This window comes from Camelus bactrianus, chromosome 6 (assembly GCF_048773025.1).
Source record: "Camelus bactrianus isolate YW-2024 breed Bactrian camel chromosome 6, ASM4877302v1, whole genome shotgun sequence".
In the NCBI taxonomy this organism is placed as follows: domain Eukaryota; kingdom Metazoa; phylum Chordata; class Mammalia; order Artiodactyla; family Camelidae; genus Camelus; species Camelus bactrianus.
Genome location: NC_133544.1, coordinates 57,498,642 through 57,511,846, shown reverse-complemented (window position 1 = coordinate 57,511,846; position 13,205 = coordinate 57,498,642). Strand labels below are relative to the sequence as shown.

The following is a 13,205-nucleotide window of genomic DNA, read 5'->3' as shown; positions in this document are numbered from 1 at the left end:
ATAGATAAGAGATACTTGAAATTTGAGTTGTTTTATGTCCCATTTTTTATTGGAATATTATAGATATATATTTTTTATTCCATACTAGTTTCTTAGAGTTTATTTTCTAATTGAGAATATATTCATAGTTGATGTCAAGTGGAATTTGGCAGAGGGGTAAAGAAGAAGAAGGAGTTTATGGTTTTCTAATAGAAGATATCAGGAAAGAAGTGACTAGGGCTTCTAAACTGGTAAGTAAATTATTTTACTCATTATGCTAAATACCACAAATATTGTCAATACTAGGGAAGTCTTTTCCATCACTTTTTCTACTAGAAATTTATAAGACATTGATTTTATGTTCCAATGCTTACTTTGTCACATCCAGTACATTTTAGAAAGAATACTTCGTATTTTTCCAGGTGAAAGAGCTCAACTGATCCTGGATAAGTTATGTGACAATAGTGATTTCAATTCCTTATCTTATTCCAACCTAACCATCATTCCAGCCGCTCTTACCATCAGAATTATGACCGTATTTCCACTGTGCTTTTCTTCAAACCTTCGATCCTCAGTCAACCCAACTGTTCACTTTTTATTCTTATACCTCAGTTGCTGGGTTGGAATGATGGATTGAGGTGGAAATTACACAATTACTGTGAAGACCAGTAATTTATGAACTCCACGTCTCTTGTGGCTCTTCTGTGGCATGGTGTGATTATGTTGAGTGCCTTCTCATGTTCTCCAGAAAAAGTATTCTAAACCTTAACTCCCTGTTCATTCAGTTATAATTTGTGGATCTTCTGTGTGATAGTTATTATATCACATGCAAGGAATGGACTGTTGTAGGTCTCTGTGTGGTGTGAGTATAAATAATGAGAGTTAGAGAACGAGAAGATTGGAAGTCTAGGGGGTTTGGTCCAGAGAATGTGATACTGGAATTGAGTTCCGTGGAGGAGCAGTTTTGGGTGATGAGAGGATTCTTTGTTACACTGGCATGGATGAAGTGCCTTGACACATTTTAGTTGAGGAAGTGAAAGGATTGTCCTATTGATGCTAAAGTTGTTTAGAATGATAGCAAGAATTAAAATACAGAGAAGGATGCCAAAATCTGGAGGTAGAATGACCAGGAAAGTAGTAGGTGACAGAGGGTAGACGTCATTAGGCTCAAAGGACTAGATCTTTTTAAGTATGAATATAGAGTGGTGGCCTACAGTCTGTAATATGGAACTAAAATAATGTTCTGTTTTTCCCCTTTCCTGCTTCTGTCCATATCCCACTCCTACTCCTTGCTAAGTCTGGAATTTAAGGAGGATGGAGAAATAAGCAGCGTCAGTCAAGAAATTCTGTAAGGAAAGCATTCAGAGAACTTTATTTTAGTTGAGGCAAAGTGATGGAGGCAATTATTTTTAAAGTTGTTGAAGATGCAGGGGAGTTAATGGTAAAATAGAGGCTCTAAGGCAGAAGGGAAAACCTTGGGGAAAAGTTTAGCAGCGGCATTTTATCTAAGGACCATGTGAGAATATTAGTATCAATATTCCTTAACCTCCTGATAATAATGAAAGATAGATGGCCTCCAGATATCCCTGTCAGATTTGGAAATGTTATCTTAAAATATCTGTATCCTCTCTGAATATATTGTGAACGTTTGAGAATATCTTAATCCTGAAGAGGTGCTCTATTTGTGACCTTAAAACTGGAATTCCAAATGTCAGTTTACTGGGACAGCCTCAGGTTGGCAAGATATCCTCCTACAGCCTGATGATAATTGAGGAGGCAGCAGTAAGACTGAATAATCTTTTCATCTGTGTCCATTGTAATGGTCATCTCAAGGGTTCCAAGATGCTTTAGGTACTGTTTTGTATTTTAGTAATGATTGGTGCATCTAATAGTCTTTGTTTATATACCACTGTTAAGTTAGTGGCAGTGGCATTGCCACTGAATTCATTTCAAGGACTGCTTTAATAGATTACCACAGACTGAGTCACTTAAAACAGAAATTTATTCTTTCACAATTCTGGAGAATAGAAGTTCCGAATCAAGCTGTCAGGATTGATTCCTTCTGGAAGCTCTGAGGAAGAATCTGTTCGATGCTTCTCTTTGAACTTCTGATGGCTGCTGGAAACCTTTGGCATTCTTTGGTTTGTGGCAGCATAACTTCAGTATCTGTTTCCATCTTCATGTGGTTTTCCCCTATGTGTCTTAAGTTTTCCTCCCCTTTCACTTATAAGGACACCTGTCTTTTGATGTAAGGATGGGACTACCCTAAATCCAGGATGAACTCATCTTGAGATCTTTAACTTACATCTACAAAGACCTTCTTTCCAAATAAGTTCACATTCATAGGTAGCAGGAATTAGGACTTGAGCATATCTTTTGGGGAATCACTACTTAACCTTCTCTGAGTATCTAACACTTTTTCATTTGGTTAGGATAGTGATCCTAGCAAGTTTTTTACAGGTTGGTTTTCAATATTGTTGCTGTTCTCCTTAATAAATGTTTCCTAATTATGTGTTTTCTATTGAAATTTGAATGAGACTTTCATGTACAACCACTATGTGTACAAACCCTGCAGTTTAAAATATTTTAGCAGGTAGGAAGGAAAGGAAACTTCATTGTCTCACCCACATGTTAGGTTATAGATGTTTCCTTTCTCAGAAATTGTTATAGAAGTGAATCCTTAGTGGTCTTTAGATCATTTCTGAGTAGAATCATTTTTTTTAGGAAATTTCTTTAATATACCATCATCACAGCTATTGTATGATAAAAATATTCTTCAGACTCCCCACAATGAACATTCATCTATACCTTGGTCTTATATATATATATAGTACTCAAATTTTGTATATGTTGTAACTCCTATTTTTATATTTTCTTCTAGAAATGCAGTGTTTGCAAGAAAACTGGTGCTTCAATTGGATGTGTTGCACCCCGATGTAAACGAAGTTATCATTTCCCATGTGGACTTCAGAAAGAATGTATTTTCCAGTTCACTGGCAATTTTGCGTGAGTTAATTAACTATTGAATATGAAAGATAAATGTTAAAGTGGGAAATGGATATGGGTCTCCCAATGATACAGTTCCTTTGTAAAATTTCCTTTCAAAGCTACACTGAGTTTATGCATATACATTGTGTGTGTGTGTGTGTGTGTGTGTGTGTGTGTGTGTGTGTGTGTGTGTGTGTTATGATTTCTCCCCCCTTCTTTATGGTCATATCTATCTTCAAAGTCTTGAGAATTGCAGTGTCTATAATGGGCTTAATGATTAGTATTCACCTCTAGCTTTCAGCTCTAGAATGTAATATGGAACTGTTAATTTGTTCATAGTCAGTGAAAATTTCCACCTTACACAGTTCTAGATTTTATGTCGCTCTTTAGATTTAATAATCCACTTTTCTTTCACAGGGCCATATATGTTTCTCATTGAGTAAACTGAAGGAGTCATATAAATTTGGTGGAGTCCAAAAAATTAATAGCATTTCCTGAGATGCCCCTAAAAATACTTGCTTCTTAAGTTCAGCTTTAAATACCAAAATTTTATGAATTTTAGTATTTGATATCATGAGTGTTTTATTTCTTTTAGTCTTTGTGTTCTTGACGTATTTAATGGATTGCTATGATGTATGAAACTGCAGTTTAGAAAATACAAATGGAAATGAATTTAGTGGGTTAGGAATAAGTTATTTGCATTTCATTATATGATTAAAATATTTATTATTTTTAAGTGTAAGTTTGTTCCTTTAGTTTGTGCAAGGTTGAGTACAATGGTGTATATACTCTGTTGCAAATAATATTACGTAGGATTCTCAACATAATGTTACTGAAATTCTGTGAGGTAAGTCTCACTACCAAAAGGTTCACAATTTGGAAGTCCAGCTCTCCTTGGTCATAGGTTTTAAAACTGATTTATAGTGCCGTTGTTCCAGTCTACTGTAGGTTAATTATGAAAGAAAGATGAATGAATTTTCTCTTATAAATGTGACTTGCAAGGCTAACCTAGCTGTGCTTTATACTTTATTAGATGTTGTTTTTAAAATAATTTATATTTTTAGGTCATTTTGTTGGAACCATCGACCTGTTCAAATAATTACATCTAATAATTATAGAGACTCCTTACCGTGCACCATTTGCTTGGAATTTATTGCACCTACTCCAACTTACAGTGTATTACGAAGTCCTTGTTGTAAGAATGCTTGGTTTCATAGAGACTGTTTACAGGTAAGATGTTTTGTAAGCTTCTCCTGATAAAAAATTTGTTGCTTGCTAATTTGAATGTTAAATTAGAAAGAATTGACATGTATATTTTAGCTCTTACTACTTGCAACTTTTTAAAACAGCTTTATTGAATCAAAATTTTACTACAGTAAACACTTTATCGTAACTTTTTGACAGTGAACTGATTGTTGTCTAATGAATTGAAATTAATATTAGCTGTTTGAGAAGCTACCTTGTATGTTAAACCTGATGACAAGTTTTCTAGTAAATGAAACATCATAAAACATATGTTAAACAATTTACTGTTTTTTCAATTCATAAGATAATTTAAAAATTTTTTAAAGATCCCAGTTATTTATAACATCCAATATGTAGTATACATGTGTGAAAGTACCAATTGATAGACAATTAGAATTAATAGAATGCCAAATAACAAAGGTTTCAGTTAAGTTTATACTGTTTCCTTAAAAGCTTGGCTTTAATTATTGGTTAGTAAAATGAAATGTTATTATTGATTACAGGTTATCTGCAAAAGTTTTTTTTAAACTAGGAGATACTGTAAATCCTCTTATATTTCAATAGTCTTGAAAGTACTAACAATTGTCAAAGTAGTAAAGCTTTATTATTAAATACTTTCTAATTTTTTGTATGAACCTTGAACTCTTATTTTTAGGATTATTCAGTTAAAAGTGGCAGGATAGTCTATTTTGTTGGGTAAATGTTAGAAATCCTGTTAATTCTTACAAAGAAGTGTTTATAAAAGGATCCAGAGAGTGCAGTTCATAAACATGAAGTGCCATCTTTACCTATTGAGGAAGAAGTTCACAGTATATGAGAATCTTTAAGTAATTTATCTTAATTAAGGGTTTATATTTGAATGAATGTAATTGCAGGCAACTGTATCATTTTACAAACTTTGTTTAACAGTATGTTATTTTTCAAGACAAATAAGATTTGCTTCATTATGCATTAATAATGAAACAGAGGTTCTCAAACTAGACCTAGGATTTGTAGGATTTTTTGTGAATACTGAAAATACTAGGTTTCTAATTCTGTCATTAAAAATGAGAAATAGTACTACTAACAAAAATATAGGTCTACTTTATGCAAATATAATTAAAGATCATGGCCGCTTGGATACCTGTCTATGATATAAACATAGATGAGCAGTTATTGCTGTGCCTATTAAAATATTTAACAACCAATTACCACACCAAGGCAGCTCATTCTGAGTCATGTTCCTTAAAGGAGCTCCAGTGACTTTTCCACTCTGGTAAAATTCTTAACTGAAATAGTAAATGGAGTCTACCCTGTTTAGGTAGCTACAGTAATACCTGAAAAATACATATATTTTAATCTCTGAACTCCATTAATATAAAAAGAGTTGAAGGAAGAACAAATCCATGCAGTAGAATGAGAATTGTATGTGGTTAAGCAAATTGTCTTTGTGACCACTACGGACGAGATCAGGCGCGTTCAGGGTGGTATGGCCGTAGACTCTTTGTGACCACTACAAATGCTAAATACATTGGGATTTTTGTGAGGAGAGACTACAAATTAATATCATAGAAGTTGATGGAAACTTTCATTCTGTGTATGCAGAGGATTATCACTATTCTTGTTCAGTTTGGATTTCTCTGTCATTACTGTGGTCTTGTTGATATCTTTCATATGACCTATGCTGGTTTTCTTTCTTCCTCCATACTAGATACTTCCTTGTATCATATGCTGTATTTAGTAAGATCTTGGTATCACTTTACAATTGCTCAAAGATCCTTTAGGTTCAGAGATTTCAATAACTTGTTGCTTCCCTCTCACATGCTGTGTGTGTGCAACCTGCTAGTTCATTGAACCTGGGTTCCTCTTAGTTCACTTCTTTCTTCACCATTCACAAGTCATTCCCCAAGTCTGTGAGGTCTGCTTAATAGATATTTTGTGTATATCCTTTTTTGTAGCTACCCTCTACCTTTTAAATAGATTTTTGCTGGAGCTTACTAACTAGTCTTTCTTTTGCATGCCTTATTCCCCATCAATTCTTCACACTAATAGCTTTGCTCTATTCTCATTACTTAGTGCATTATGTTCAGCTTGTAATCCCTAAGTATATTATTAATTAGTTTCCTAATCATATGTACTCTCTCTTGCCACTGAGACTTGATATATGTGCTGTTCCCTGTCCTTGTAGTGTCTTTTGTCCTATTTTCCTGACAAACCCCTGCTTCTTCCAACTTTGGCTTTAACCTTATCATCCCTGTGACATTTTTGTCAGGCTCTTTAAACTTCAGTGCTACTTCCTCTCTCGATGTATATCCTTTTCTTAAAAGAAGTACAGTAAAAACACTTTTATAATTGTATGTACATATGCCTACTCACAAGAATTTCTTGAAATAGGATCTAAGTCACTTAATGTTTCTGTTTTGGTACTAGCATAGTGTTTGGCACCTGTATAGTAAAGATGCATATTTATTAAATGACTGTGTGCTACTAGCTTTTTAAATTAGAGATTAGCTACCCTTTCCCTCTCTTTCTGGATACTCTCTGCCTGCTGCTTCTGTATTTCTCTTTGCTGAGGCAATGAGAATACTTTTTAAGGTTCTCTCTTAGGATGAAAACTGACTTAGACATTGAATTAAAAACAGAACCAAGGATACTTTTTATGTAACATTTATTTAAACATCCTTCCTAGATGAAGTAACTGAAGATTTTTACTGTTCTATTCACAGAGAGTAATGAACAACACAGTATTTGGGAACAGAAATGACATTAGATACAAAAGGTTGAGAAATATATATGAGTGATGTAAAGAACAGTCAGTTCATTGACTTAATTTTTTTTCCTTTGGGAAAAATATCTCCAAATTTTAGCAGTGGGATAACTTAGTTTATCAAAGTTTGTGAACCACTAGCATAGAAAAATAACTTTCCGTAATATGTGAAAAATAACACATGTTCTATTAGCTATATAATTCATAACTTGATAACCTATTAAATTATTAACAATAGATTTTCTATTTTCCACTGTAGGTTCAAGCAATAAATGCAGGAGTGTTTTTCTTTAGGTGCACAGTATGCAATAATAGTGATATATTTCAGAAAGAGATGTTGAGAATGGGAATTCATATTCCTGAAAAGTGAGTAGCATTTAGCCATTTGACAAAAAGATATTTTAAATGTAGGATTTAATAGCAAACCCCTACTTCTGGAAATAAGCATGTATGTCTGATTAAGTACTCACAGACAAGCAGCCATTTCAAATAGGAAAATGTGAAGCCTCCCTCCCCACCCCTTCCTCCTCCTCCTCAGATTGCTAGTTGTTAAGACCAGGCACTGTGACTTAAATGTCTCATTAGTGGTTTATACTCTCTTAATAATTGTACACCTCACTTATGTACAATATTAATTGGTTGATTTATACACAAGTATAATAGGTTTCAAAGTGGTATGTGTAAATTGTCTTAAGAGAATCAAGATGTGGTTAAAAATATATAAGGATTTTCTTAATACTTAAAGATGAGGAATCCAGAAGTAATGGTATTAAAATCAAAATTTTAAAAATAGGAAATGAAATATTAGGAAAAATGTAAATTTTAGAAAATTTCTGCTTGATTTTTCATTTAGCATTTGAAATTCACTGTGAGAATGATTAACTGTAGGGTAAAATGACACTAATGGATTTATATCTTGAAGTGAATGATTAATCCTAAAGAAGAACAAGTTTTATCCTTGTTCCTAAGTTTGTGAAGTTTTTATTTTTAGATTGATTACCAATCCTTTTATGTAACATTTTAAACCAAAGTATATTTTATATTTTGCTTCATTTACAGAGATGCGTCTTGGGAATTAGAGGAAAATGCTTATCAAGACCTTCTGCAGCACTATGAGCATTGTGATGTCCGAAGATGCCGTTGCAAAGAAGGGCGAGACTATAATGTGCCTGATAGGTATATGGAGAAGTTCATATGCTTAGTGTGGTTAATGTCCTTTTTTAGACCTTCAGCTGAGAAAGTAGGTGTTCTAGTTAGTGAAATATAGTTTTGCTCTTGGGGTGTTTGAAGTTGTAACTTGAGATAAAGGTATGTTTATTAAATGTATATTTACATCTGTTTACAGAGAAATTATTGCAGTTTGCATAATTGTGACTTTTGTGGTGTATTTTCATGAGGCTTTGTTTTCTAGAGCTCTGCTGTTCTGTATGGTAACCACTAGCCACAGGCGAATATTGAGCACTTGAAATGTGGCTATTCCAAATTGAGAGATATTGTAAGTGTAAAATACACACCAAAGACTTATATGTGTCTTAGTTTGCTAGGACTGCCATAACAAAATATCACAAAGTGGGTGGCTTAAGCAACGGAAATTTGTCTTTTTGCATTCCTGGAGGCTAGAAATCTAAGAGGAAAGTATTGTGTGTTTTTTTTTTTGAAGCCTCTGTGTGGCTCACACATGGCTCCCTTCTAGCTGTATGCTCACTTGACTATTCCTCTGTCTGTGTCCTTGTCTTTTTTTCTTATTAGGACACTAGTCATATTGGATTACGGCCCTCCCCATATGTGACCTCGTTTTATCTTAATTATCTCTTTAAAGGGCTTATCTCCAAATACAGTTTACATTGTGAAGTACTGCGTATTAGGCCTTCATCATACGAATTTTGGGGGTGACACAGTTTAGCCCACAACATTAAGAAAAAACTTTAAAATGTCTTGTTAATATTTTTTTATATTGATTACATGTCAAACAAAATGACTATTTTGGAAATATTTAAATTTATTTCACTTGTTTCTTTTACCTTTTAAAATCTGGTTACTAGAAAAGTTTAAATTACATGTATGATTTGCATTATATTTGTGTTGGATGACACTCTTCTAGAAATTAAGAAACTGGATTAATCTATCAGTGTTTCTTTTGGATCACCATAAAAAGGGTTTGGCATCTGAAATTTATTGATTACTCTTATAGTATCAGTAGACATCGGCTGTAATCTTAATGATCATTTTGTGCCTTCTATGTACACTGTAATGTGTGGAATATTAGAAATTGAGAGTATTTTCATTTTTTAAGATGCAGAATAAAAAGTAACAAATCTATATATAGGAAACTTATATAGGAAATCTTGATAAAGTTTTATCCCTGTTGTGGAGTATTAATTAACATGGTAAACTGAAACTTAAAGTGCAGAGCAGAGTATTGGGAGCCTTATTTCTCATGGAAAGTGTGATTTGGCTAGGTGAGCTACTGCTAATTTTCAGCGACTTAGCTAAAGTCTTGCCAGCTTTGGAAAGTGTCCCCTAAGCAACTCTTAACTATTCCTGATTCCCCATTCTGGGCTGGGTTTTCCCTTCATTGTGCTTATTACAATATAATTGACATTATTTAAATTTGTCTTTGCCATTAGAGTATATGATCTTTTAAGGGTAGAGATCTCATTAAAGACGTAAAGTAATGTGTATCCTTGCCTGTGTTACTTGATCTGGTGACCCTGAGTATTCATTTGTAAAGACTAATAAATACCCTGCTCAAGGGTTGTGCTGAGGAACAGATGAGATAATATATATAAATGTGTTTTGTAAACAGTAAACCACTTTAGAGTTCCAAGAAACAGTGTATTCATTAATGCTGATATTTTCTAAATTCATTTTAGGCTATTTTGATTAATCAATATATATTTCTTGTGTACCACTGGTCACCTAATCATTTGCTACTAAACTCCCTTTTCTTTCTGGCAGTTACTTTGCCTTTTCTCTTGGGACACAGATACCTGATATCTGAATGCTTTTTCTGTAATCTCACTGCCTCTCATCCTAGTGATAGGAAGGTAATTTTGCTGAAAGGCAGCATGGTGTAGTGGTTAGGAGGATGAGTCTGAAGCCAGGTAAAGTGGGTTGGAAGCCTCACTCTTTGAACTTGATTGGACAAGTTCTGCCCCTCTCTGCCTTGGTTTCCTCTTCTTTAAAATGGGGGAAACTGGTTTTCCAGCCTTCCAAAATTGTGAGGATTAAACTTTACACCTAAGGAGTGGGAACTGGGCCTGGTGTATAAGCACTCATGTTAGCTGTTATCTTTCTTTCTCATCATCAGTTGGCAGAACTATCTGGTGCAGAGAGGGAGACACAGAGAGAGCACCTACCTACATGCCTTTATCCACATAGAGAGATTCTCCCACACCTACCAGAAGGGAGGTTATCCAGCTACCTCTCATCACCCACATATCCATACACTCAGGGAGTATATCCATTTCTATACAGAGGGTGTACTCATAACGAAACAAAGAGAAGGCCACACATCATAACCCACACCCGTGTCACCCACACCCTTACAGAAGATGTGAATGCGGACTGGCACATGTCACACACTGCAGTGGGGAAACATTGGAAATAGGATTCTGAGGGGAACAGATGGCAGAGAATATGAATATGAGTCAGGTAGTAGGTCTAGATCCTGCTGAGATGCACAGTAACTGAGGTATGTGAGCGAGCTCATTATAGGAAATGATTCCTCACCTTGAATGGGAAAGAGTGTTTTAGGTAAGAATGTATTTACTGAATGCTGCTTTCATATCAGACACACTGACACAGCAATCTTCCTTTGAGCGTGGTCATCTCCAAATATAAAAGAAATTTTTTTTTCTTAACCATGTTCTTTCTGGTATTTATATTCTTTGGGTGTATGTGCAATTACATTTTGATATTTAGTTGAATTATTTTAAGATAGAGAATATTTAAAGGAGGTGGTTGCAAACATAATAAATGAAGTAGGAAAAAAAACTAGTTTAGGAAAATGCAATGCAATATTAAAGCAGTTAATTTATTTTCTCTCCTTTGGTAAAAGGGTTGGTCGTGTGTGTGTGAGGTGGACAGTGAGGCCTGTGGCAGTGCTGGTGATTGGACTTAGACTAAGTTAATACCAGATGTAAACATCTGCTTCTCTTTATGTCCTCAGCAAATGGGAAATAAAGCGCTGTCAGTGTTGTGGTTCTAGCGGAACACATTTAGCCTGTTCCTCACTACAATCCTGGGAACAGAATTGGGAGTGTTTGGAATGTAGAAGTATTCTCTACAATTCAGGTAATACTTCGTAATTTTGAGTAAAGTTTTTATTCAAATGCATATTATTAAAAAGTTTCTATCTATATTTCTATTATGCTAACATTGGGTTTTAAATTTCTGCAGGTGATTTCCAAAAACCCAAAAAACACACATTACCCAACACTAATGTGGGAATAACTGATTGTTTGTTAGAGGAATCCTCACCTAAATTACCCAGACAGTCACCTGGAGCCCAGCGTAAAGATCTGCTGAGGTTTGTATTTTGAATTGGAGAAAAATATAAAACTCATGCTTTGAGAAAATTACAACAGAAAGTGGCTATGTACATTTAGAGTATTAGCTCATCTTACAGTAGTTTTGGAAGAGGGTTTTTCAAACTGCAGTTTCCAACTTGATGTAGAAAGATGATCCCATGAACCTTGCCCCAACAGGATTATTTTGAGTTCATTAATTCCAATTACAGATGGAGAAACTGAGGCATAGAACAATTGAGTTAGTCCATAAAATGGTGTGGAAATCCTGTTAAAACACAGATTGCTTGGCCTCCTGCTCAGAGGTTCTGATTCTGTTTATCTGCTGTGGGGCTCAAGAATTTGCATTTCTGACAAGTTTCCAGATGCTGCTGCTGCTGCTGATCTGGGACCACAGTTTAAGGGTGACTGGTATAGACTAAAAAGTACTATTTAAAGGACTGTGAGTTCTGTTTATATCATGTCATCTCTTAAAACTATATTTCTCTTGTATAGAAAGCAGACATTACATTTGCTTTATTTTTAAAGGATTTAGTGAACATGAAATAAAATACAGTTAAGCAAGTATGGCCAGGGAGATGAGAGTTTGAGCTTTTGAATCGGCTGAATTGATCAAATTTGAGATAATCATCTGTCACCATTTTTATAAATAATTTATGATATTAGATGATTTTAATTTGATAGAAGATTAGGAAGGGGGAATCAATTTAGAACAAAGGTTATCAAATAACTATTTTTAGTTCTAGTGGCAGCCATTGTCTGCCTTTGGGTGGGTGTTGGGGAAGAATTTCCTTCTAATCTTCTTTTCTATTTTTTGATTGGCTTTGTAACTGCTGTGTGACATAAAGTACTTTAGAGTACTTACTTCTATGTTTAAATTCATGTTTTATAGGCAAGGCAGCAAATTTAAAAGAGATATTTCGACTCTAATAATAGAGTTAGGATTCCAAATTAAAAAAAAAGCTAAAAGATTATATATCAACAAAGCTAATATTTGGAATAGTGCCTTAGATGGATTCAGAAATCAAAACTTTAATCCTTCGTACTCAATTGAAGTAGTGTATGTTAATGAAAATGATCATTTTGGAAGAGAGCATCCTGGATCAAAGCAAGAATTCCTGTGTCTCTTAATGCAGCAACTTGAGAACTCACCGTTGTTTGAAGGGTCCTTGTCAAAGAACTTGTCTCTAAATTCTCAAGGTAATTATTTTCTTTATTATTGTGCATACTGAATATGCCATGTGTAAAGAAAGAGATAGCTGGTTAGAATTGATATTCAATACCTGTGGTCAAAATGATAATCACTTTGTTAATAAAATAATGATAGAATCATAGAAAAGAGGGGAAGTAATTTTTTAAATTGAATTTTTTAGTGAAACATTTTATAGAATATCCTTAATTTATTTATAACAATATCTTCCTTGAAGCGATTCCCGTAATTAATTATAACTTCTTTAAAATGTGCTTTATATTCATTTTAATTCGTTTGAATAGAGTGACCGAATGGGATGGATGATTATTTGAGCACTGCTTGTTCATATATTTGAAATTTGGAATTGTCATGTTTCTTTACAACTTAGGATTTTTATAACATAATTTTTTGGTCCACATGTAACAGTTTTAACATACTTTTGCATTCAGAATTTTTTTTCTTGATTCTTCTCTGTCTTTACTTCTGGTGAGGAACTAATGTGATTAAAACAGGCATCTCAAAACAG

The 13,205-nt window shown here is 34.1% G+C and overlaps 1 protein-coding gene across 3 annotated transcripts in view; it reads left to right on the top strand.

The window, feature by feature from the left end:
• Window positions 1-13,205, top strand: part of G2E3 (G2/M-phase specific E3 ubiquitin protein ligase) — a 51,573-nt gene that overhangs the window by 20,409 nt on the left and 17,959 nt on the right. For 2 of the 3 annotated variants that reach the window (XM_010963019.3, XM_045522668.2), the window contains 8 exons: window positions 129-230; window positions 2,861-2,985; window positions 4,032-4,197; window positions 7,218-7,324; window positions 8,018-8,134; window positions 11,130-11,254; window positions 11,360-11,489; window positions 12,380-12,687. In XM_010963019.3, coding sequence (XP_010961321.1) covers window positions 129-230; window positions 2,861-2,985; window positions 4,032-4,197; window positions 7,218-7,324; window positions 8,018-8,134; window positions 11,130-11,254; window positions 11,360-11,489; window positions 12,380-12,687 — 1,180 coding nt within the window. The remainder of the gene's footprint in view (window positions 1-128; window positions 231-2,860; window positions 2,986-4,031; window positions 4,198-7,217; window positions 7,325-8,017; window positions 8,135-11,129; window positions 11,255-11,359; window positions 11,490-12,379; window positions 12,688-13,205) is intronic. The other variant, XM_045522669.2, reaches the window with a different exon arrangement.